Genomic DNA, 25,511 nt, shown 5'->3' with positions numbered 1-25,511 from the left:
AATCCAAATTATCCTTAAAAATAAACATTTCTTACTTATCCTTTGATATATATCATTCAGCTCGGGTAGCTCAGTTGGTTAGAGCGTGGGTCTAATAAACCCAAGGTCGAGGGTTCAAGCCCCTCCCGGAGCAGTTTTTTAATGCTTTTTTAAATATGAATTAAACTTTGATTCTAAATAAAATAAAATGTAGGCTAAACAAACAAATCTTATAAAAGTAGTTAAAATGTATAAAAATCTATATTATGCTTTAAAATAAATATAAAAGAATTTTTAGAAATAAAGTAAAAATCATTTTAGATAGAATAAAAGCATTTAAGCCATTCATATAATAACATTCTAAAATATCTTTGTAATTAGTTTTTATCCGCAAATATTTAAAAAAATTAAATCTGATTAATTAATTGTTAATTTATTAATTAATTAATTAATAAATTGATTGATTGATATTTAAGCTCTAAAATTTAAGCATAGAATGAGATGCATCACAAACACAAATATAATTGTTGATGATTTTGATTTTTGTAAAAATTTTAAGAAAAACACTTTTATACATTTTTTGACTCATTTTCATCAGGACCATTATGAAGGCTTAAGTCCTCTCTGGGATTACTCCCCAATTTATTGCTCTGAAATATCAAAAAACTTAATTTTACAAAAATATCCAAAGATATAAAATATTCATGCTCTTCAGCTGAATACAAAGTATGAGTTTACCTTAAACAACATAGAGAGTTTAAAAGTTGAAGTTTGGTTCTTCGATGCTCACCATATTCCTGGGTCTGTTATGATTCTATTTAAAGGTTATATGGGAACTATTTTTCATACTGGAGATTTTCGGTTTAATTAATCCATGATTGACTGCAATCCGATTCTGTTTCCTCCTGAATTAAGGACCAAAAATCTCCAAAACTGTTCAATTTAAGTAAATTTTTATAGAAATTTAATTAGCATATCGAAAATCTTTTGTTTAAACCAGATAGATGAAATGATTTATGACAACACTTACTGCAATCCTGCATTCAATTTTCCTAGAGGAGATGAGGTCTTTAAAAGAATGGTTGAAATAATAGAAAAGAATAGAAATAAAAGAGTTTTAATAGCAATGGGAGCACTAGGAAAAGAAGACATTTGCATAAAATTATCAGAATATTTTCAAACACTGTTGATAATTGGTGAATCGAAGGTAAATAGATATTTTTTTTATATATTTTTAGCAAATTTGATTTAACTTATTTATGCTCTACTTTTACAAAAAAAAGCTACTTTAATTGGAGGCTATAGGGACATACAGGACAGATATTTTTACTACAGATAGAGATTAGGGTTTTATTGAGATAATAAAAAAAAGACACAGAGAGCAAAAAATATAAGAATTTAAAAGCCTAAATTATGATTTTATTGTGATTACTACAGACTTTCTAATGTTGGATCATAAAGATCCAGATGGGATCAATTATATGGTCCCATACAGTCTTCATTCTAACTTTAAAGAAATGGAGTGTTTAGTAAAGGCAATTTCACCATCAATTTTACGGAGACTAGTTTTAGAAATATATAAATTGCCTCAGTTTAGAAAAAACCAGGTGATTGACAATATTAAATTCTACTTGAGTTATGTAAATGGACTTAAAAGAAAAGGAGAAGGTGGTTACTCATAGTTCAAATAGAAATATACCAGACTGCATAAGCTAAGTGATGACTTCAGAAGGTGGATGAACCCTGAATCCTAATAAGAGCTCATGAGCTTCTTAGGTTTGGATGTTGAACCTGATAGAAACCTAAGAAAATATAAAAGAAAAGAAATATCAGAAGAGGAATAAGCTAAGCTGGATTTTATATACCAAAACAATCTTCTTAAGCTAGAAAAAAAGGAATCTCTCTTTGATATTTCAGATAGACTTAAAAGCACGAATAATAACAAAAGAATAGACCACTTTTTTAGTTCCTAGCAAAACTCATAACAACTCTAAAAGTCTAAAAAATTTGATAGCCGCCAATCAGTTAACTCATAAAGTTCTTGTAAAATTGATATTCTAGAAGACCCTACTTTGAAGAGTCTTTTTGATTAGTTTTTGAATTCTCAAACGAATTTAAGCTTTATGAGCCATAAAGGTGATTAAATCAATAATTAAGTTCAGCAAGAGAACCAATAAGAAAAATAAAATTGAAGTTGATAATAAAATAAATGAAATTTCCTTAAATGTAAAAAAAATTAAAAAAAAATATAAAACCTTGTAGAAAATAAAATAAAAGAAAATCAAAATTAAAATTGGTTTATTTTTGATGAATTGAAAATATGAAAATGATAAATCAAATTTTACAAATGTTATCGATAAACTAAAAGAGATAGAAAAAATTATATTGTTTTCAATTAAAATTCCTACTAAATTAATTGATGAATTTAAACAAATTTTAACTTTTAACATAAAAACTGTTCTTCAAAAAGGAATGTTTTTAATATTTAACGCTTAAATGAAACAAAAATAAAAGAATTAAAATATTTTTTGTGTGATAAAATTAAACACTGTTTCCATAAAAAGAAAAATGAAATAGACTAATACACTCAAGTCATTTATTGTGAATAAATACTTTAGATTAACCTTCTAAAGTAATAAAAAAGAAAATTATATAAATTCATATAATAAAGAATAACATTTTAAATTATTGTGTAATTTTAAAGCTTTTAACAAATAAATTATATTAATTATAATTTTTCTTTATATTCTTTCTTATTTATTTGATAAACTAAAATTTTTCTTTTTTAAATATTGTTGTTTATTTTTATTTAGAGAATGGATACATGGTATTTATTAATATTATCATAAATTATTAATACAAACTAAAAAAAATTTTTATTATTTCATTTATAATGTATATTTTTTACTTATTTAATATTTCTTTCTTTTAAATTCAACAAAAAAAATATCTTTTTTTATTTCAAAAAAATTAGTATTTTATTTTCATCTTTTACTTAATTTTTAATAAAATGATTGAAGACTAAGTGGATTAGTATGTAAGTAAGGTTGTTTAGCAACTTAATCAAATCAAAGATTTAGAAGTAACCGATATAAGAAAAGATAAAGAGGGATTTGGTAAATATTTGTTTGCTAAATATTAGCAAAATAGTTGTATGATTAAAATAATCTCAATATAAAGTGATGAATAATTATCTTAGTAAAAAAAGTTATAAAAAGCCATGGAGAAAGTTAATAGACTAAAACAGTGCTCTCATAAAAACATTTTAAGATATTACGATTCTTTCTAAATCGAGGACAGCTTTTTTATTGTTATGGAAAAAGTAGAGTTCTCGCTTCAGCAGTGGATTAATGATAATAGGAGAAATTTAATATAAAAAGAATAATTTTTAAAATTTGCTTAGTAAATGGTTGAAGTAGCTGATTACTTGCATCACTAAAAATACATTTTGAGCAATATAAGCTTAAAAAATATATTTTTAGATAGAGATTTGAATATAAAACTCTCAACTTTCACTGTTTAATAAGAAGTTAGTGTGAAATATCTACTAGACAAATAAATTTATGCACTTGAAAATAATTAATTAATATACTTCCCAATTTGTTTAATTGAGGAAGGAGGTAATTAAAATATGGTAGCTTTGAGTAACAAGCAAGATATGTATACAATCGGTTTATGTCTTTATTGTCTAACAGGTGTTTCGTATATGGAAGTTTTAAATTACATTTAGGGTGGTAAATTTTAAGTAAATATAAGTCTTGGTGTTGATATAAACTAACTATTGCAATTAATGCTCTTTAGAAATACTTATAGCTCTGTTCCTTCCCCTTGCTATTTTAATAACTCTTTTTAACACATTATTTAATCTCTAAATAAATAATAGTAAAAAAACGATGATAAAAGCTAAGGATAAGCTAAGTTTTAAATGGATAAGGATGAGGAAGCTTAATACTTAAAATTATTTTAAGAAATTGTTACTTTTATTGATAATGTTAAACAAAAAAAAGAAAAATTATCTGAAGATGAAGAAGAAAGCTCAGAAATTAAATCTGAAGATAGTGATGATGTTGATATATTTATAGAGAAAACAAAATACCTTATTTAAATAAATTAAACTTGTGATATTCTTTATTTTTTTTAGGCATTTTGTATGTAATAGATTAAGATTTTCAATAATCTCTAGATTCTTATAAAAAGGCTTTTGAGTTAAACGATAAAAACGATGTTGCTATGTTTGGATTAGGATCAGCATACGAAGATTTAGGATTTATATAAGAATCTTTAAGTTGTTATGATAAATATATTAATTTAAACTCTTTCGATGATGAAGTATATAATAATATTGGAGATATCTATCTGAAATAAAATGATTTTAATACATCAAAAAGTTATTTTGAAAAATCTATTGAGTTCAATCCAAGATAGTACATTGCCTATTATAATTTAGCTTAAGTTTATTTTGAATAAAAAATGTTTTAGAAAGGATCATACTACTTAAAGAAAGCAAAAAAAATCGAATAAGATGATGATTCATATGAATTATTAGGTTATTTTTATGAATAAAAGTAAGAGTATGAAAAATCCTTAAAGTGCTATGAAAAATTATCTATGAACATATAAAATCATTGGCAATATAAAAATCAAATACATAATATTAAATCTTAAATTTGAATTCAATATAATAAATAGAAAATAAATATAAATTATTTTTAATAAAAAATATTTATTTTTTTTTAAGTTATAATTAAAATTGTTTATTATTTACCACTAAAATTTTTAAATTATTTAACATTAAATTTTGTTTTAAAATGCAAAAAATTAATAAAAATCAAAATTATTTAGTATTAAGAAAATGCTAGTTTTTTAGTTTAGGAACTTAGTAGATTTTATTATCATTTTCCAACCTTTAATAATTTTTTTTATAACATAAACTTACTAATTAATCATTAAATATTAAGGATCGACTGCATGGCCATTTTTTTCATTCAGCGATATAACTAAATAATACTGTAGTCAATTTATAAATTATACCGAATACCATATTTTCCTTGAAATAAAAAACTGAATACTGAATATATATAAAATAAAAAATTGTATTATATGGCCGGCCGAGTAACTGAATGTTAATTAATATAATATTTAACGTTATATCAATCAATTTAAATCATCAATATTATTGATATTATTTCTTTTCAAGAATCAACTAAATGGGATTATTTTTAAGGTTTAGAACAGCCTAGAGAGTACTTTTAAGAGCAAAATTTATATTTTACATTATAATAACGTTTTTTGTCAAAATATTTTAAAAATCTATTATTTTCATTCATTTTCTTAACTATTTTATTTTATTAAATTAATATTATCTTTATTATTAATAATTTTTTAATTTTGAAAATAAATAAGTAAATAAAAATATACCTCAAATCATCCTAATTCTCATTAAATTTCAAAAATCGTTGTATTTTTAAATAAAAAACCATATTATTAATAAAAACAAAAAAACAACTTTATATTTTCATTTAGAATATATATCGTTTTACTTATTTAATATTTCTTTCTTTTAAATTCAACAAAAAAAATCTTTTTTTATTTCAAAAAAATTAATTTGTAATTTATTTTAATCTTTTACTTAATTTTTGATAAAAATGATTGAAGACTAAGTGGATTAGTATGTAAGTCAGGTTGTTTAGCAACTTAATCAAATTAAAGATTTAGAAGTAACCGATATAAGAAAAGATAAAGAGGGATTTGGTAAATATTTGTTTGCTAAATATTAGCAAAATAGTTGTATGATTTAAATAATCTCAGTATAAAATGATGAAAAATTATCTTAGTATAAAAAGTTATAAATAGCTATAGAAAAAGTCAATAGACTAAAACAGTGCTCTCATAAAAACATTATAAGATATTACGATTCTTTCTAAATCGAGGACAGCTTTTTTATTGTTATGGAAAAAGTAGAGTTCTCGCTTCAGCAGTGGATTAATGATAATAAGAAAAATTTAATATAAAAAGAATAATTTTTAAAATTTGCTTTGTAAATGGTTGAAGCAGCTGATTACTTGCATCAAAAAAAGTACATTTTGAGCAATATAAGCTTAAAAAATATATTTTTAGATAGAGATTTGAATATAAAACTCTCAACTTTCACAGTTTAATAAGAAGTTAGCGTGAAATATCTACTACATAAATAAATTTATGCACTTGAAAATGATTAATTAATATACTTCCCAATCTTTTTAATTGATAAGCGAGATAATTAAGATTTGATAACTTTGAGTAGCAAACAAGATATGTATACAATCGGTTTATGTCTTTATTGTCTAACTGGTGTTTCATATATGGAAGTTTTAAATTACATTTGGGGTGATAAATTTTAAGTCAGTATAAGTCTTGGTGTAGATGTAAACTAAATATTACAATTAATGCTCTTTAGAAATTAATGTAGTTTCGTTCCTTCCCCTAGCTATTTTATTAAATCATTTTAACAAATTATTGAATCTTTAAATAAACAATAGAAAAAAAATGATGATAAAAGCTAAGGATAAGCGAAGTTTTAAATGAGTAAGGATGAAGAAGTTCAATACTTAAAATTGTTTTAAGAAATTGCTACTTTTGTTGATAATATTAAACAAGAAAAAGAATAATTATCTGAAGATGAAGAAGGAAATTAAGAAATTAAATCTGAAGTTAAAGAAGAAAGCTAACAAATTAAATCTGAAGATAGTAATGATGTTGATATATTTATAGAGAAAACAAGATGCCTTACTTAAATGAATTAAAATTGTGATATTCTTTATTTATTTCTAGGTCATTTGTATGAAATATCTTAAGATTTTCAATAATCTCTAGATTCTTATAAAAAGGCTTTTGCTTTAAACGATTAAAACGATGCTGCTGTGTTTGGAATGGGATTAGCATACGGAGAGTTAGGATTTATATAAGAATCTTTAAATTGTTATAATAAATATATTAACTTAAACACTTTGGATGACGAAGTATATAATAATATTGGAGATATCTATTTTAATTTAAATGACTATAATACATCAAAAAGCTACTTTAAAAAATCTGTAGAGTTCAATCCAAGATAGCATATTGCCTTTTATAATTTAGGTTAAGTTTATTTTTAATAAAATATGTTTTAGAAAGGATCATACTACTTAAAGAAAGCAAAAAAAATCGAATTAGATGATGATACCTCTGAACTATTAGGTTTTTTTTATAAATAAAAGCAAGACTATGAAAAATCCCTCAAGTGTTATGAAAAATTGTCAATTAAAACATAAAATTATTAGCAATATAAAAATCTAATACATAGTATTAAGTCTTAAATTTGAATTCAATATATTAAATATAAATTATTATTTTTAAATTTTAAGTTATAAATTTGCTCTTTATTTATTTATTACTAAATTTTTTTGATTTTGATTATAATTTGTATAGAAATTCAAAAAATAAATAAAAAATTAAAATTAGTATTGAGAAAGACTAGTTTTTTTAGTTTAAGAACTAAGTATATTTTAATATCATTTTACAACAATCTTTAATAAATTTTTTCTATAAGATTAAATAACTAACTAATTAATTAATTAATCAATAAGCACTCAATAAATATTTAAATAATTCATAAAAAATAAAAAATATTTTTAGGACCATTTTTTCAAATAAAATCTAAATAAATATTTACTTCTGACGAAATTTTTATATTCTTTTTACTCATGTAAAACTGCCTAAATAAATTTAGTTTAAAATCTATTATTTTCTAAGTTTTATTCCAATAAAATTTTATGCTTATTTTTATATAATCTATAAATATCTAATTTTCTTTCTTTATTTTAAATATAATTCAAATTATTTTTTATCTGTGGCATTTTTTTTTGGGCAAAAAAGATACATAGGGAATGCCTTAATTTATGAGCATTTACAGTATTTATTTTATTATTATTTTTCTTTTTTGGTTAATTTAGAATAAATATTTAAATCAATCAATATAATTTTTAAAATGATGATATATTTATTTATTTTTGATGTTTAATATTTAAAATTTTTAAAAACTTAGCAAAATCAAACTATTTAAAATAACAAAAATTGAGATCATTTTTTAGTTATTAACAAAAATTTGTATAAATATTTATATTACAACTCAAATGAATTAAATTTATTCATTCATTAAATCATTAAATTATTGACAATCAATTTGCAACTTCAAAAAAATTTTCTTTGATTTATCTAACAACTTTATTGATTAATTTTTTATTTTTTAGTTTCTTTCAAAGATCATCAGGAATGAATTATCCTTGTTAATCATTGATATTACCACTATACTATCCTTCTTCTTCATAATCTCCATTTAAAATACCATCCAAACCATCATCTCCTTATGTTTCTTAGTCATCATACAAAAATCCCAAAGATATAAATTCAGGAAAAGAAAGCAATCCATCTTAGTTGAAATCAACCATGCTAATTAAATCTGAGATTTCTTAATCAGAAGAGGAACTAAATGAAATTGATGAATCTACTGATCTGCCCATTACAATAAACTCTTCTCTATCAACATAACCATCTCCATTAGTATCATAATTTTTGAAAAAAGTCATCAATTCATTATATTCTTCTTTGCTTAAGAAGACTTCTTCGTCGCCTATTTCTAATTTATATTTTTGCTAATCGCCTTATTCACCACTAGATTATCCTTATTGTTAAGCTTCTTACTGCTTTTGTACAAGCTCTTCTTCTACTTAAGAATTGCAGCCATTTAAGAAGACACTTAAAATTAAAATTGCTACTAACACTAATTATTTTGCTTTTATCATTTTTTTATTTTTAAGGAAATTTTTAAAGATATTTTGAATTATTTTTGATAAAAAATTACTGTTTTTAAATTAAGATTTGCTCATAAGTAGAAAAAAAATTTTAGATTTTGTATAAGAAGAATCTTATATAGACTATTTAGACAGAAAGACAATTAATTAACTATCCAAACTAGCTTTTAGTTATTAGTAAATTAAAATAATCAAAGTAAGTAGTACTTTTTGAGATCAAGTCTAGTCCCTATATATATATTATTTTTAAGCATTTAATTACTAAGAAAAATTAATAGTTAAATTAATAAAATCAAAAAGCGAAATGACTACTGCCCATAAGCCTACTTGGTAGCCAGCTAGAGGTATTTTAACTATAAAAAATTTTATTTAAACCTCTTCATAATTAATTTGCATAGAGACTTAAGTATTAATTTTAAAAAAGGAACTGAAACCGGTGGTGCTAGCTTAAGCGTGCCTACAAGATCTTATTCTTCAAGAGTATTCAATTAAAACTAGACATTATTTTGTTATAAAAATAAATTTAGCGATTCTAAATTTGCTAATTAATATTATTAAATTAAAAATAGGATCTACCTGGTCATCTTACTCTTAAAGTGAGGCAAGATGGTTAAAACAGCAGAAATGATTTAAAATATAAAGATTTCAAGGCTGAATTGTTGGAAAAAGAGAAAAAATATTAGAAAGAAAAGAATGAAAAACTTGGAATTTACAGTTAAATTGAGGAAGATAAAAGTAATTGAAGCATAAATATTTAATCAGTGATTATTCATTTACAATATTTTGTAATTTAGAGGATCCCATCACATACAAAGAGCCAGAGTAGCGTAAAAAGCTGAAAACAGAATCTTCAAATGTCATTTAATAACTGAAGCAATATGGCAGTGATGATGAAGATGACATAAAAAATAAACCCATTAGTGGAATAGGTGATAATGATGAAGAAAGTGATTCAAATAGCAGTAGCAGTGAAGAAATAGATGAAGAAGCAATTAAAAAGAAAGCTGCAGAATCAATAAATCCTTTTCCTTAAGACGCAGATGATTTAGATTTTGCAAATACATCTTCATCAGAGTCTGAAAAAGAAGACAAAGAAGCGTAATTTAAATAGAAATAGAAAAAAAGGATTGATTACTAGAATTAAAATTTAAAAAAAATAAATAAATAGTTCGAGTCAAAGCAGCAGCAGTGATAGTGATAGCGATGACGAAGAATTACTGATGAAGGAATATCAAAAAATAAAAGAATAAAGAGAGGCTGAAGAAAAAGAAAAGGTTTTTATTTATTTAGTTATTTAGTTATTGAATTTATACTAATAAGCAAGCTAGAAACCTCAAACAAACAATCATAATTTAATTGCTATAAATTATTTGAAAATAAGATAAAATAATATCTAAAATATATTTTATTTATTTATTTATATAATAGTTAAGATTGAAGTAAGAAGAACTTGAAAAACAAAGACAATAAAATTTATTAACACACAACCCACTTCTTGATCAATCTTCTGGCTACAACCTCAAAAAGAAGTAATTTATTTTTATCATAAAAATGCAAAAACTAATCAATTAATTTTTAATAAAGATGGTTTGAAGACTCAGTTTTTAAAAACCAAGCAAAGAAAGATAAAGATGAAAAGTAAAGATTCATTAATGACAACGTGAGAAGTGATTTCCACAGGAAGTTCCTTAAAAAATTTATTTACACATGAAATAATTAGCATTATAAAATTAAATAAATAAATATAAATTTGCACTTAAAGCACGATTGTAGATAAAAAATACCTATCATTCATATATATAAGTTACCAAAATTCAAAAATAAAACTAACATACAAAAATAGACATTTATTTATTAATTTATTTGAATCGTTTTAATTTAATTTTTTATAAAATTTCAGTAATTTATTAATCTTAAGGTTTAAAGAGAGATCTAAATAATTAAGTTATTTATGCCATAATTTATGAGAATCCAAAAGTTTAAGTTGCAGTTAGTTTGATAATTATTTTAATTAACAGTTTCATTTATTACATTCTGCTCTTCAAATATTCTTAAATTATTACATTAATTTTGATTTTTAGGTAATCATTTAACTTAAGTAAGTAAATAAATAAATAATTAAACAAACAAACAAACTAAATTTCTAAATTTAATAATTTATTTATTTTTATGATTATTTAAATTGTATCATTATTGAATATCCAATTATTGTAATTAGGCGAATAAAAATAATTCTATTAATTAACTTGTAAAAAAAATAGCTTTTAATAAATAAATAGTAAAAAAATTTAAAATAAAAAATTAAATGATCTAAATTTAAACTTAAAACTATATGTGTTAATCAATCAATCATTTATTCTTTCAATAAAATTTTTATTTACCTAATTTTATTGATTAATTCTAAGCAGATTTTTAAAAATAATTTTGCATTCTTCTAATTATTTATTTAGTTTTCTTGTTGTATTTTTTAAGTTGATTTATTTAGCTATGTAATTCGTAATTAAAATAAAACAATTTTATTTGTTATAAAATAATTTAAGATTATTTAATCTTATTTTATTATAAAAAGAATAAAAAAGTAAATAACTGTTAAAAAAGTGGTAATATGTTTCTTTTTTACAATCATTAAATATTACTTATTTGAATTAATGATTTAGTTCATAAATTAAACAAACAATTGAGGAAAATAAATTAGTTTATTTATAATAATTTTCTATGGTTATTATGATATAAATAAATAAATAAATAATTAATTAATTACTTACTCTAAAAATTATCATTTTTAAAATATTAAATTTGCTCATTAGCTAGTTAGCTATTTTATCTATCACCTAATCAATCAATTAATCAGTTAGATAGTTAATTAATTAACTAATAAATAAATTAGTTAAATTCTCAGTAAGTCAATGATTCACTCAGTCATTCAGTCGGTAAGTGATATATCAATAGAATATTAGAACATTTCGTGGGTATCGTTTCCATATAAATAAAATCCATTTGACTATAAACCGTCTTTTTAATATAATTTTAATGAGGTATCTGATTTAATTTTTTAATTTTTAAGTATTTTTCCAGTTAGGAGATCCCAGACTATGATTTAATTATTCTCAGAAAATCCTAGAATAAATCTTTACTTGTTACTGTACTTATCTCTTATCATGAAGCTCTCTAAGTAAGCTTTATCATTTTGTATTCCAGTATAAACTTATCTCAGTTCTTATTGGTGCCAATCCCAAAGCTAAATTTTATTTGCTAATGTATCCACAAGTAAAAACTAATTATTGTCTGCAAACTTAACAAATGCAGGAACACTTGTTGTGTCTGAATTGAGTGTGCATCTGCACAACCCTGTGTGAGTACTGAAAACTCTCGTAAAGCCATCTGCACCACAACTCACAACATTCATACTATCTTTAGAAAATTAAAGGGAAGTTATACTACGAGAGTGAGCCAAAATTAAATTGATAGGTTTCTTCTGTCTAATATCCCACATCATAATCGTATTATCTTATCCTATTATAAAATTTGTTAAATTAGTTAAAAATAATATCTAAAAAATAAAATAATTTTAATATGCATTTAATTCACTAATATTTCATCATTTAACAAATATTTAAAAATTATTATTTTCTTAAAATATTGTGTCTATTTATTTATCTAATTATCTAACTAGGAAATTTACTTTCTATCTGTATTTTTATTTATTTATCAAGTTAATTACCTATTAAGTATTAATTAAATCCTAAATATTATTTTACAATTCTATTAATAACTCCATCAATTCATTTATTATTTTCATAAAATCTATTTTTTTTTACTGCTATTTTCAAAATCATTTTAAACTGATTATTTATTTATTTATTTGTGCTTAAGCTTTCATTCTTTTATTTTCTTTAAAATTATTTAAATTCAGAATATTTACAAAATTGCTAAATGAATAGGGAGAAAAAATAATCCTGCTACCAAATTGGTAAATAATTTTAATAGATTTGATAATAAATCATATTGAGTTAAGATTTATATGCCTAAATATATACTTTAAGCCAGTTCATTTGGCTTATTATTTTGTTCAAAAATGTTTTCACAATAAACTTTATCATTAATTTATCTACTAATTAATGATTTTATTTTTTCTGTTAATAAATTTAAATTCTCGCGCAACTTTGCCAATAAACTAAATAACTAACTAATTCACTCATAAGCTAATTTGCATACTAATTAACTTGTATGTTGATTTTTAAACAAAATACTTGAAATAATAAATGTTTTTGTTGAATATGCATTAAAAAATTGAAAATTAATCAAATAATTACCAGCAGATGCTATTAAATTATTGTAGAAGTTCTTGCATACACAAAAAATAGTCTATGAATGGCCCTAAAGCTCAACTATTGATTATTTCTTCTCTATATCAAAAATATGAATAACTTTATCTTGACTACAAAGAAGGTGATTTTAATCGAACCATAACAAATCAGTAACGGCATCTGTTACATCTGGTTTAAGATCGAAATTTTCACAGTTTTCTTTGCCAAATATCTCCACTTTACCATCAGTAAAGCAACAAGCTATAGTATTCTAATCATTCTATTATATTTTAATCAATTTTTAATCAAACTATGATATCATGCTTGTCACTAAGTTTTATTCTTAAATAGTTATTTTATAGTTTTTAAATTCTTCCTCCATCATTCTAAATATGGTATCTTTATTTCTTGTGTTTGTTTATATTTTTCCTTAAATCTATTTTTAGAAGGACTACTTTTGGAATATCTCTACTTACTTTTCAATTTATGCTAAAAAAAGGATTTATTTTTCTAAATAAAGTCAAAAGATTTACTTTTTTAATAATTGTTAAAATAGATAGATTGATTAATAAATATAAAGATAGTTTGATAGATCGATAAATGCAAACAAGTAAATAAATTAACAAACAATTTAAGATTTTAAGCTTTCTTTGAAAATATTTATGAGAAAAATATATTCATAGATAGATAGATACATTTCATCAATATAACAAATTAATTCTTAAAATACCTTTTAACCCAAATATTAACATAATAAATAAATAAACAAAAAACACTCACTCTTCAAATATTACAAATATCTAAAAAAAAATGGAAAACTCTCTCAAAATTTTGTAATCATTCACTAGGGACTCAACTGATTCTCAATTCACAACGTAATATCACAAAAAAATATTAGTTTTTTGCTAAAAAATATATCACTTAAATAATATAACAGAATGTGGAGATTAATACTTCTTTCTGATGGATCTAACACAAAGAACTTGGAAAGCATAACCTAAGAGACAGTCAAAACAGAGGTAAAGAAAATATTGATTTATTAGCTGTATTTTAAAAATATTTTAATTTTTGAAAGGTTGTTTCTGAAGAAGACATATTAAACGAATAAAAAGCATTGGCAAACGAAAGCCTACTTTTTAATATTTTTGAAAATAAGACTTTTTCTGATAGTAATTAATTAATATATAATTTATGAATTAATTATTAAAGTATTTATTAAAATTATCAAAAATCTATTTAAAAAAGGTGAGTTAGTTAAGAGAGTCGTTATCTTAAATTCTAAATAACAGCCTTTGGTGTATGCAAGATCATAGTAATTATTTCCATATTAGTTTATATAAATTCTAATCACCCAAATCAAATATAATCTTCACGTTTTTGCTAACATTTTAAAAGATTCTGCTAATTTGAGATAAAACTGAAATGACTAATTTATTTTAAAATAAATTTTAATTCAACACTTAAATTTTCATTTAAACTTGTTTTTAGAATCATAATAAATAAATAAATAAATACTTGCTTCTTTATTTGAATTTAAAAATATAATTAAAACTCTAATTTAATTTTTCCTGTTTATTTTTTCATTTTAATTTAAAAGAGAAACTTTAAGTCTAATCAATAAATTAATATTCATTTTATTAAATTTTATTTATTTATATAACACGTTTTAACACAAATCACAATATTTACTTAATTTTAATAATCATAATATCAATACATTTTTCGTTTCTTTTAATTTAGATTTCTAGATTTTCTTTATCCTTTTTGCTTCTATTATCTTTATTAAATTTTAATCTAAGCAATTTCTTCTAAAAATAAAACAATTTAGATTTTTTTAATTCACAAATAAATTTAATAAAATTAAAAGCCATCATATAAGCTCTACTAAAATATTTAAAATTTGATTAAAGTAAAAGATGAATGATTTATGAAAGTTAAAAATATATTTTATTCTTATTTTCAAAGATATTTTTTAAACCCAATTTTAGTTATTAGTCAAAATATAAATCTTAATATGCAATTCAGCATTTCACTTATTTGTAAGATATAATTTTTTTAATAAATTTAATAAAATTATATGCTGATATATGAGAGCATAGATTTTAAAATTAACAGTAAATGTTAAGAATTAATTCAAGGAATATTTTGATAATTTAATAATCCGAATTTGTTGTTAAATAATCTATATATGATTACTATGATAAAAATTTATTAAGAATATCAGCTACAATTGTTTACTATATTAAAACCAGTGTAATAAATTTATTTATTTATTTATTTAATAAATTAATCATTTTCAATTTTATTTTTTTCGATATTTTAAATTAAATTCTCAAGCAATACAAATTTTTATTTTTTATTTGCTTTTACCAAATAAAATTTTGTAGGTAAATTGATAATTAAATTAAACATAAAATATTTTTTTACTCTTTTCATTTAATTTTTTATTTTAAAAAGTTTTACTTTCGCATTTTAGAATAAAAAATGATTTATTGAAAGGGTTATTTAGTTTTATAAATAATAAATTCAGATCTAGAGCTTAATATTATAACTTTAATTTGATTAAATATGATAAAAATTACTATCATTCGATTCATAGATTAAATAATAATTTAATTAATTAATAGTTGGCCCAAGGCAAAGTATGAGCAAGTGATGAAAAACAAGCAGGTAGCTATTGGACATAATATGACTCAAGCAAAATTGGAGTATTTTAGAGAGATAAAGTCGATAAACACAGTTTTGTGGGATGATAAATTAAATTCATATAATGGAGAAGGTAATGACCAAAAAGAGAACTTTGCAAGAGGGTACATTATTTACAAGAATGGAGAACCCATGACATACATAGAGGAGTTTTTCACTCACTAAATAAACAAATTTTTGAACTGATAAAATTAGTTGAAATAGTTCATTTAAAGCAAGTAAGTAGCAAACATGTGTCTTTTAAAGTTTGCTTAGCTTTTTTTTGTATTTTATTGAGCAAGTTTTTCTGATGAAGTTACTGCTTTAAATAAAATATTAATGGATAAAAATTAATTAAATTGATTTAGACTCAAGCAAAATCACAAAATAAATAAAAATCTATATTGTTTAAAAATAGCAATTTTTATTTATATTTTAATTAGTGATATGGATATTTGTCATTTAATTTTTTTAATTTATATGGATAGATGGGTAAATAAATATATTAACTTCTTGATTTATTAAATCATCAATGCATAATTTGGCAAATAGACAAATTATTTAATTGCTAAGTTTAAATAAAATGCTTAACTTTTTAACCACACAACAAACATTTTCATATATACTTCTTCATTAGAAAAGTATGTTTGCTAGCCATTAAAGATAGAATTAATCTATGTATAAAGTTTACTTAGTATAATTAAGTTTAAGATTTCTTATATTCTTTTGTCTGTCTACTTAAAATAGATGAGTATTACAAACCAATATTACAAAAGAATTTAAAACTTTTTGTTTCAAATTAAATAAAATTTATACAATATTTATAAAAAATTAAATTAATATTTAAATAAAAAATTATCAATGTAACTTTATTTTTATTTATTTAAGAGATTTCTTTTGATTATTAAAGAATTAAGATGTTCTATAAAAACATTTAATTTAAATATTTAAGCTATTAAAACATCTACCTAATATTTTAAAAATAAATATCTGCCACTACTTGCGATAAATATTACAAAAGGAATAATCAAAGAATTATCACTTAAATAAGCAATAAAATTTAGTTCTAGCTCTTACTTGAAACTTGATAACATTTATTAGCAATCACTAATTATCATTTTTTTTCTTTTTTTCAAATAATTTAGGGTGAATATTCTTCTTTACCTTTAAATAAACAAATTATGTATTTTATTTTAATTTATTTTAGGTCATATCACATATTCAAACGCACTTTATCTTTTAAAAACAAAATATATTCTCACGTAAAATAAATGCACAGACAAATTAAAAATAACAAAATAATTTTTAAATTAAATTATAAATAAATAAATAATTATTATCATTTATTGCTTATACTAAAATCCAAGTTATTCATTTATTTTTACTTTCATTTTTATCTAATTTTTTTACAGTTTAGTTGTAATTAAAGTAAGCAAAATATATTTCTTTGATTTCAATAATGAAAAAAATAAAATCAAATAAATAAATTTCACTCAAGAATATTATCTTAAATACATCTTAATTAATTAATTCAAATCACAAAACATTTTAAATTTAAAGATAAAGTAATTTCTTGATTGTAAGAAAACTTGTGCTTTTTTGATTTTTAACAATCATTTTTTTTAATTCTATCAAAGAAATTGAAAAAATTTACCTTAGAAAATTTTTTTTTGTCAATATTGTTTGTTTTTGATGATTTTATTATCATTTTAAAAAAATTTTTAAGGGCCAATATGAAATTTAACAAAGAATGACAGTAATAATAAACAAATATTTAGGTTGAATTAAGCAAAACAAATTTAAGCAATTTATCTTTTAAAAATAAATATTTATATTTTTTAAATTAAAAGCACTTTTATTCAAAATAAATTAGCTATTTTAGTTTGGTTTTATATTAAAAAAAAGTATAAACTATTTTTGAAAATGAAAATAAAATTTCTTTACTATTAAATAAAATATTTAATTGTAAACAAACTTACTTGTAAATAAAATATTTTTATTTAATAATGTAGAGTAAAGTTAAAATGGTTTTAAAAATGAAAACTGATTTCGTAAATTAAAGCTCATATTTATTATTTATTTATTTAAGTAACAGAAAATATTTATTAAAAATATTCTTGTTGTATATTTTAAATAAATAATATTTGATTTATTCAAAATGAACCAACAAGTTTTTCTGAATTCCATTTATTTAATTTCTTTTTTCTTAGTTTGATGAATAATATGAAATAAAACCCAAAAAGAACTAATATGATGAAAACAATTTCGTCAAAACTAAAGTAAAATGATTAAATTTTAACAAATTTAAATGGAAAAAATAATATTTTTTGTGTAGTATAAATCAAATTTTTAGATTTCTTTACTTTAAAAGCTATTGGATAAGGTAACTATTACTAAAATAAAAATTAATGTTTTCTTAGACTTAAATTTGAGTTTAAAAAATGTAATTAATTTCTTATAAATTACAATAATGATTGACTTACTTACTATTTATTTAAAATTGAGATTATAAATTATTTATGTACAATGATTTATGACATACTTTACATAAATTATTTGTTCGCCCTTCGCTTAAAAAGCTTACAATTAAAAATTATTGTTGTGTAAAAGATTTTGATAATAGAAAAAAAAAAATAATTGCTAATTTAAAAATTAATTTAATGGTTAAGATTATTTCTTATTTTAAAAATTACAAAAAAATGTAAATTAAATTAAAATGCAATCATTTATCAGTTATAAATGCCGACTTTATCAATTTTTTATATTTAAGTTAAGCGAAATTGGATTTCATTACATTTTTATAAATTCTTAAAATATAAAAGAATAATTAAGTCCGAGCTATTGAATGCCTTAAATTAGTCAGTTAGTCTCTCTTTTTTTTCTATTAATCAGTGTAAATTAAACAAAAAAGCAAAGCACTTACATAAACCTAGCTAAGGAGCATCAATATGTAAAAGGAACTGAGTATTTCTTGAAATGGTTTTTATAAATTAAAAAATATGTAAAAGTGAAATAACTTAAGAAAGAAAAATCTGTAAAAATCAAAAAATAAAATAGGCCAATTATCAATTATATATTAGTTGCTAAAATATTTTTAACTTTAAAGATTTATGTAAATTAATTATCAAAGAATTTGAATAAAAAATTTATTAGTTTAAAATAATCTTTTTACAGTGCTTCATGAATATAATTTTTTATTGAAAAGATCTTTTTATTTACTTTGCTTATTTTATTTTGGTATTAAATGATGAAATTAAAGTTTAAAATTTTTAATGAAATTAATTTATTGGTTGGAAGATATGTAACAGTTTATAGTAGTAATTTACTTTAATTTATTAAATCAAAACAATTGTAAAATTCTTCTGTTTTAATGTAAATATAGTGATATCATTCAAATTAATTAAGAAAACACTAGCAAAATTGTTAATAATTTACTAAGCATTTAGTAATAAAAAGAGTATTAAGTCTATGCGAACAGAAAAAAACTCTTTCAGCCTATTTCTTTACTAGAAATTTACTTTACATTTATTTAATTATTTATCAAATTTTATATATATTAATCTATCTTTTTTTTGCTTTCATCAAATTTACTAATTCACTCATCAATTGGTTTTTTTTAATATTCAAAATACTTAAGCTCAAAAAATTTTAGTAAATAACATTAATGTTTAAACAATCATTTGAAAGTGAATTTCATTACTCAAATAGGGATTTTTATGCCCACCACTTGAAATAATTTAACAAGAAGAAATGACAAAGGAGAATTTAATTTCTAGTAATCATTTAGCAAATACAGTATACTTATATGTATAGATATATTCATATTAATTATTTAATTACAAAGAGAGGAATCTCTACGAATAAACTATTCAAAATAATAGGAAAAAGAGAAAATATTATTCTCAAATCCTAATAGAAAATCTTAGTAATTAATTATCAAACGTCAAAATATAGAGTTAAAGCTTTTTATTTAGTTATTATTTTTTTTTGGTTGGTCATTCAAAAAGCAAATTCGTGAGTGAAAGTTGATTGTAGAGTCAATTAATTAATTAATTTATAATTTTATTTAAATAAGCGAATTCAATTTTTGAAGAAAAAATAACTAATTTTATAAACCAATAAAATTAATAATTGTATGAATATTTTATTTCCAATAAAAATATTTCTTGCAATGAGTAATTTAATTAAAATACCGAATAAAAGATTTTCTATGAGCGAATTAAATTAACAAAAAAATCACATTCATAGCGGGTATTCGTATTTGTTTGAACCTTATATTGGCATTTTACAAGAATAATATTTTGGTCGCCTAGTAATTGTTCTATAATATTTAATTCCATTCCTGGCCTATACTCTTGCAAATTTTTTTTTTTAATATCTATAAATAGTCTTTAAATCGCATATTTGCAAATAAAACTAGTAAAATTAAAATAATCTAATTCAAGTTTAGCAATTTTTTAGTTCTCTTTTTTTTACTCTTTTTGGATTAAAGATAATTTTGGATTCAGATTAAACAAACATGCGAATTTAAAATTAAAAGAAAATAAATTTGTTTTTATTGAAATTTATCCAGCTAGTTCAGATTTGAAATACAGGATAAGAGAAAAAAAAGTTAAAAAGAAAAAACATGATACAGCAAAGATATTAAAGATCTTGATTTCTACAGATTTGGGGTAAAGATAATTAAATTAAAATTGGGTATAACAAAAGATAAATAAAAATATATATAGTTAATAATTACAATTTTTTCTTTATCTAAATGTTTGATATTATTTATGTGCATTTATTAAAAAGTGTGATTGATTGATTTACTTATTAATTAGTTAATAGATCCACAGTAAGAAATATATTACAAAGGCAAATTAAAATTTTATTTCTTTCTGACTTGTAGAAATCAGAAATAAATTTTATAAAAGAAAATAAACCACATAGATGCATGTGCTTACATCTGTTATATCTTATAAATAGTATTAAAGTATTTGTATTATATTTTAAGTTATCTAGTAATGTCGTTATCTCTTTTATTAATTTTTTTCACTCAAAATCAAAAAACACACTCATATTTTTATAGTTCTTTGATTTCTTTTCATTTTTTATTCATGTATACTAATTAGATGATTGATTATACAGGTTGAATTAAATAAATAAATAAATATCTTTTTCTTCTCAGTACTGAAATTTCTGGATTGTAAACAAAATTAAAATACAAATGCGCAATATTTTATTTATTTATTTATTGTTTGATTGATTGATTGATTTGCTTATTCATTCACTCATGAAAAAAAGTATCTGATTTACTGCTTGCTTTATAATAATTTATTTATTTTGCGCGAAATGTAGATCTTTTAGGCGCACTAAATTTTAGCCTTTCATTTTTTCTCTGAAAATGAGCTGATTTCCAAAGCGAAAATTTAGAAGGCAGTTTGGGCTTGGAAAGCGAAAAATCAGTTAAAGATTTACAAAAGCGAAACGGGAAGTGATAAACAAATGAAAATTTGAAGTAATTAGTTGATATTTATTTATGTAATTTGCTTAAAGTTTGTAAGAAAAATAAATAAATAAACAAAGAAAGAAAGGGGGATTTTTTATTTTAGTGTAAATTATTAAGATATTTGTATCCAGATGAAGGTAGTTTATTACGTAAACGTGTTTTCTTAAATTATTTTTTAAAGTAATCCCTAATTTATTTATTTAATTGTTGCTCTACCAGTTAATCTACAACTTTAAATAATTATATGATTATAAATGCATTTTATGTGAGTTTTAGAATTGTGGAAAGGTTATTTGTTATTTATTACATATATGCGATATTTATTTGCCTTGTGTTTTCTTCAGAAAGTGAGAAGAAAAGGGAAATTGACATTAAAGAATAAAGAAAGTATTTAGAAAGAATAGATGCAAAATGTTATTTGGCTGCTGATTGATAAAAAGCATTGCATTAATTACATAACTGAGGTAAGTTGGTTTTGTTAATTTAATTGATAGAGAAATTAAAATTTGCTTATTTGTTGAAGCTTAACTGGCTCTCTAAAATTGAAATAACCTTTATTACTTTCAGATACTGAGTGTGTGAGTACTTACTTGCAACTTTTATTGACAATTTATTGGTAAAAAATTTGAGAGTGAATGAAATTAATAGAATTCATCGTCAAACCCAAACGAAGATTTTCGTAATATCTAATAAAACTAGTCTGATAAATTTCGTACTAACAAATTAATAATATAAAAAGAGATTTTATTGCACAAATAAGAATGGTAGACATATAAATAGAAAGAATGATAGCTTTATAGATAGATAGCTAGATAGTTAGTCATAGGTAGATCATTTAGATATTTAGCTATATTAGAAAGAATATACTTAATTAAATCAATCTACCATAAAAAGCATTATTAAAATTCGATAAATTTTCTATTAAAAGCTCATTCAATATTATTAATTAATTGCATACCAAAAACCTATCTATCTATCTTAATATCTTCTTTGATAGAGAGAAAAATTAATAAATAGTAAGTAAATTATATACATAAATATAGATGTCTGTCTATTTGCTCCTTTGAAATTTATAATTATCACTCTCATTACTTTTTTTATTATGGTAACAGCACATTTTTGTACTTTTTAAGTACTGATTGATAGAATAAAAGTAACTTCATTATTCTGCATTTCATTTAGAATGGGGAGAACTAGTGTTAAAGTTTAGCATTTTTAGTTGAAGTGGGAAGATGTTTTATGTAGAGTCTGTAAACAATAAATAATAAATATATAAATAATCTTACTAAAATAAGTAAATTCTATTCAATTAATTATATAATGCCCATAATACTCAAAAATTGAGTGTGATTAATTCGATTGATAGATTGATTTATTTGTTTATTTGTTTATTATTAGATAAACTGATCTTCCCATATGTGAATACTTCTTTATTTGAAATCAGATTATTAAATATAACGAGTTAGTTAGTAATGTGATTTATTTTATTTTGTTTGTTAATACTTGTAAATAAAATACTTACTAGAGAAATAAACTACTTTAGCTTTTAAAATTAATTAATTGGATAGAAATCATTTGCTAAATTAATTATTGAATCCTCCCTCCTCCTTGCACTAATTTAATTATTGATAACAATTTGGTATTTAGGATGATTTACTTTTGCTTATTTCTAATTGACTTACTCAATAGAACTAAATCATCAGAATCTTGTCATATCCAAGCCTTTTAGAAATAAGTTAATAAATTAGTCTTGTTTAGCAGACAAGTCTATTTATTACTTTTAATAAACGAATGGGTTGGTTGATTGATTGATTGATTTATTGAAAGATAGATTTATTAATTGATTTATTTATTAATTTGGCATTTTGTTTGTTCTCCCATGGCAAATTATTTGCAAATAGAGAGCAATTGTTAAATATAGTTTTTGTTAAAATATGAAGCAAATCAATTATAATTATGATGAATCAATGATGTCAATGAAAAATGATTCAATAGAAAGTTTTATAAAAATGTAAATTATTATTTAATTGATTTATGTATGCAATCAATATAAAAAAACAAACAAATTAATTAATATTTCTTTTGTTATTTATTTGTTTGTTTGTATGTTTCTTTTTTTGGTTGATGAAAATGATAATTTGCTTGGGTTATGGGAAATCGGAGTAAAAAAAAAGTTTTTATGCGAAAAAAAAAAAAAAACAAACAAAAACTATGAAAATAAATAATTTTTGATGCAAGTAAACTAATAAGGAAAGAAAGAATGAAAGAAAGCTAGCTTATTTAGTTTTAATATTATATATGTATGCATTAATGAATGAATGAGAAAATTAATTGGTAGGTAAGTAGGTAACAAACAATAGGAAAAATAAATAACATTTTGCATAGAAAAATTTAAAAAGGAAAGAATCTATTGCTAATTAGTATAAGTGAATATTCAGCAAAAACATTCAAACAAGAAAAAAAAAAAAGAAGAAATCAAATTAAAAAATTTAGTAATAAAGAGTAAATAGCTCACATTGAAAGCTTTATTACAATTTCTTATATAAATTCATTCATTCTTGCAAAAAAATATTCATTCACTCACTCACTAATTGATTGACTTTTACATTTTACACAGTGTGTCCCCCTCCTAAAAATTTGTTATTCGCCTACCCTCTAATATAACAAACAAAAATCAATCAACCACTAACTCATTAAAAACATATTAACGAGTAAATAACTTTACTTTAACCTCCTTACAAAAAGAAACTCTGTCCAAAAAATATTTTAGTCTACTTTGACTATCTCTCCGCTAATCATAAATTGATTGAATTATACATAAATACAATAGACAAAAATTGAGCTAAGATTCAAAAAAGAATGTCCGACTAATATTTTATTAACGACTATGGCACTGAAAAAGGCTGTCCTAAGATGAACCTTGCTTCTGAAAAGGTAGCTAAGAGAAAAAGATTCGATAGCATCTCTACTAATTCATCTTCTAGTGACGGCGCAAGTAACTAACAGTAAAAACAATAGACTTAATACGATTCGCGCTTTGAACCTCGCTAAATTCCTGATATTTAATAAGTAAAGAAATCCTTTTTATCCTCTCAATATACCAATCAAAACAACAATAATCCAAATACAAAGAGCTCCGCTTCCATGGGTTGCTCTTCAATGTCTTCAACTGGTAAAAGAGGAAGCAGCATCTCTTCCACATGCATATCCTATCAAATAATTCTAGCTGTCAGAATAAATAGTGATGACCAAGACGAAGAAGCTGTCTATCGTTGCTTCCCTGAGGTCGAAATGACCCTTGAAGACGATCTTACTGTTGAGTCAGTCACTCGTGAAATCATTGACAAACTCAACTAAAAGATGGTCAAGGATTTACAAAAGAAGAATAAGACTCCATCCACCACTCCCAAGTCTTGTCAACTCATCCACCCTGTCAACGGCTCAGAAGAATGTTTTGAAATCTCCTAAGCCAGTAAAAATGGTGAGCCCAAGGGATGCTCTTTTGACCGTAATTAGACCTTAAGACTTATCAAATGCAAGTCCAGAATCTGCCTTAAGGTATTAGACATGGCTGCCATCGACCCTACCATCTTCAAATTGCTTAACAAGTAGCCCAGAGCCATTAAGGAATTCCCTTACGATGTCTGTCCTATTCAAGAATAAGATGATGACTAACATAGCATTGCCAGAGCCACTTCCCACTACAAAGACAGCCTTATTCAAAAGGAAATTGATCTCCCAACAAATTACCATCATTGCAGCACATCTTCCTTCTCCCAGCCTACCCGCTCAAGCTAAACTTCTACCATCAATCAAACACATCAAGCAAATAATCAAACTTCAGCTTGTGCTCCCAAAAAGAAAGCCTCATTTTTTACCCGCTTGTTTAGATGCAGTGTTATTTGCCAATGAGCATACAGCAGGACAATAATTATGAAAATGAATGAATGAATCATGATTCGAAAACCAAAATTTTATTATTCATTTTCTCATTCATTCATTTGTTCATCATATTTTATCTATTTCTAAAATTTTAAATAAATAAATAAGCAACCTAACAAACAAACAAACAAACAAACAAACAAAACAGCCTCTTAATAATTTACTAATATATTAATTTTCTGAAGTATAATCGTTATTCTAAATAATAAATTAAAATCGAATTCTATTATATTATATTAATACAACAAACATAATTTACAAACCAACCAACCAACCGCC

At 22.2% G+C, this 25,511-nt stretch overlaps 9 protein-coding genes across 9 annotated transcripts; 7 read left to right on the top strand and 2 right to left on the bottom strand. All coding sequences in view use genetic code 6, as the record gives it.

The window, feature by feature from the left end:
- Nucleotides 1–475: 475 nt before the first annotated feature.
- TTHERM_00433640 (beta-lactamase superfamily protein) lies at nt 476–2,171 on the top strand (the record flags this gene model as incomplete). The annotated part of the gene is made up of 3 exons (XM_001011389.2): nt 476–925; nt 980–1,186; nt 1,263–2,171. The coding sequence occupies 3 exons, from the start codon at nt 476–478 to the stop codon at nt 2,169–2,171; spliced, it is 1,566 nt and encodes a 521-aa protein (XP_001011389.2).
- Nucleotides 2,172–2,989: 818 nt separating this feature from the next.
- Nucleotides 2,990–4,650, top strand: TTHERM_00433650 (tetratricopeptide repeat protein; the record flags this gene model as incomplete). Its single annotated transcript, XM_001011390.2, has 2 exons — nt 2,990–4,037; nt 4,121–4,650. The coding sequence occupies 2 exons, from the start codon at nt 2,990–2,992 to the stop codon at nt 4,648–4,650; spliced, it is 1,578 nt and encodes a 525-aa protein (XP_001011390.2).
- Nucleotides 4,651–5,624: 974 nt separating this feature from the next.
- On the top strand, nt 5,625–7,319 carry TTHERM_00433660 (tetratricopeptide repeat protein; the record flags this gene model as incomplete). The annotated part of the gene is made up of 1 exon (XM_001011391.1): nt 5,625–7,319. The coding sequence occupies one exon, from the start codon at nt 5,625–5,627 to the stop codon at nt 7,317–7,319; it is 1,695 nt and encodes a 564-aa protein (XP_001011391.1).
- A 933-nt stretch (nt 7,320–8,252) lies between these two features.
- TTHERM_00433670 (EF-hand protein) lies at nt 8,253–8,798 on the bottom strand (the record flags this gene model as incomplete). The annotated part of the gene is made up of 1 exon (XM_001011392.1): nt 8,253–8,798. The coding sequence occupies one exon, from the start codon at nt 8,796–8,798 to the stop codon at nt 8,253–8,255; it is 546 nt and encodes a 181-aa protein (XP_001011392.1).
- Nucleotides 8,799–9,111: 313 nt separating this feature from the next.
- TTHERM_00433680 (Cwf15/CWC15 cell cycle control protein) lies at nt 9,112–10,518 on the top strand (the record flags this gene model as incomplete). Its single annotated transcript, XM_001011393.1, has 7 exons — nt 9,112–9,151; nt 9,232–9,287; nt 9,377–9,542; nt 9,602–9,905; nt 9,976–10,081; nt 10,236–10,336; nt 10,392–10,518. The coding sequence occupies 7 exons, from the start codon at nt 9,112–9,114 to the stop codon at nt 10,516–10,518; spliced, it is 900 nt and encodes a 299-aa protein (XP_001011393.1).
- A 1,212-nt stretch (nt 10,519–11,730) lies between these two features.
- On the bottom strand, nt 11,731–13,499 carry TTHERM_00433690 (WD domain, G-beta repeat protein; the record flags this gene model as incomplete). Its single annotated transcript, XM_001011394.2, has 2 exons — nt 11,731–12,320; nt 13,121–13,499. The coding sequence occupies 2 exons, from the start codon at nt 13,497–13,499 to the stop codon at nt 11,731–11,733; spliced, it is 969 nt and encodes a 322-aa protein (XP_001011394.2).
- Nucleotides 13,500–13,924: 425 nt separating this feature from the next.
- TTHERM_00433700 (4-hydroxybenzoate synthetase (chorismate lyase) protein, putative) lies at nt 13,925–16,006 on the top strand (the record flags this gene model as incomplete). The annotated part of the gene is made up of 5 exons (XM_001011395.1): nt 13,925–13,989; nt 14,052–14,133; nt 14,190–14,283; nt 14,360–14,426; nt 15,742–16,006. 5 exons carry the CDS (start codon nt 13,925–13,927, stop codon nt 16,004–16,006), a joined length of 573 nt encoding a protein of 190 aa, XP_001011395.1.
- A 7,218-nt stretch (nt 16,007–23,224) lies between these two features.
- TTHERM_00433720 (transmembrane protein, putative) lies at nt 23,225–23,554 on the top strand (the record flags this gene model as incomplete). The annotated part of the gene is made up of 1 exon (XM_001011397.2): nt 23,225–23,554. The coding sequence occupies one exon, from the start codon at nt 23,225–23,227 to the stop codon at nt 23,552–23,554; it is 330 nt and encodes a 109-aa protein (XP_001011397.2).
- A 595-nt stretch (nt 23,555–24,149) lies between these two features.
- Nucleotides 24,150–25,202, top strand: TTHERM_00433730 (hypothetical protein; the record flags this gene model as incomplete). Its single annotated transcript, XM_001011398.3, has 1 exon — nt 24,150–25,202. The coding sequence occupies one exon, from the start codon at nt 24,150–24,152 to the stop codon at nt 25,200–25,202; it is 1,053 nt and encodes a 350-aa protein (XP_001011398.1).
- Nucleotides 25,203–25,511: the final 309 nt, after the last annotated feature.

The sequence above is a fragment of the Tetrahymena thermophila genome (assembly GCF_000189635.1).
Source record: "Tetrahymena thermophila SB210 genomic scaffold scf_8254470, whole genome shotgun sequence".
Taxonomy (NCBI): Eukaryota; Ciliophora; class Oligohymenophorea; order Hymenostomatida; family Tetrahymenidae; genus Tetrahymena; species Tetrahymena thermophila.
This window is presented reverse-complemented; position numbering and strand designations above follow the sequence as displayed.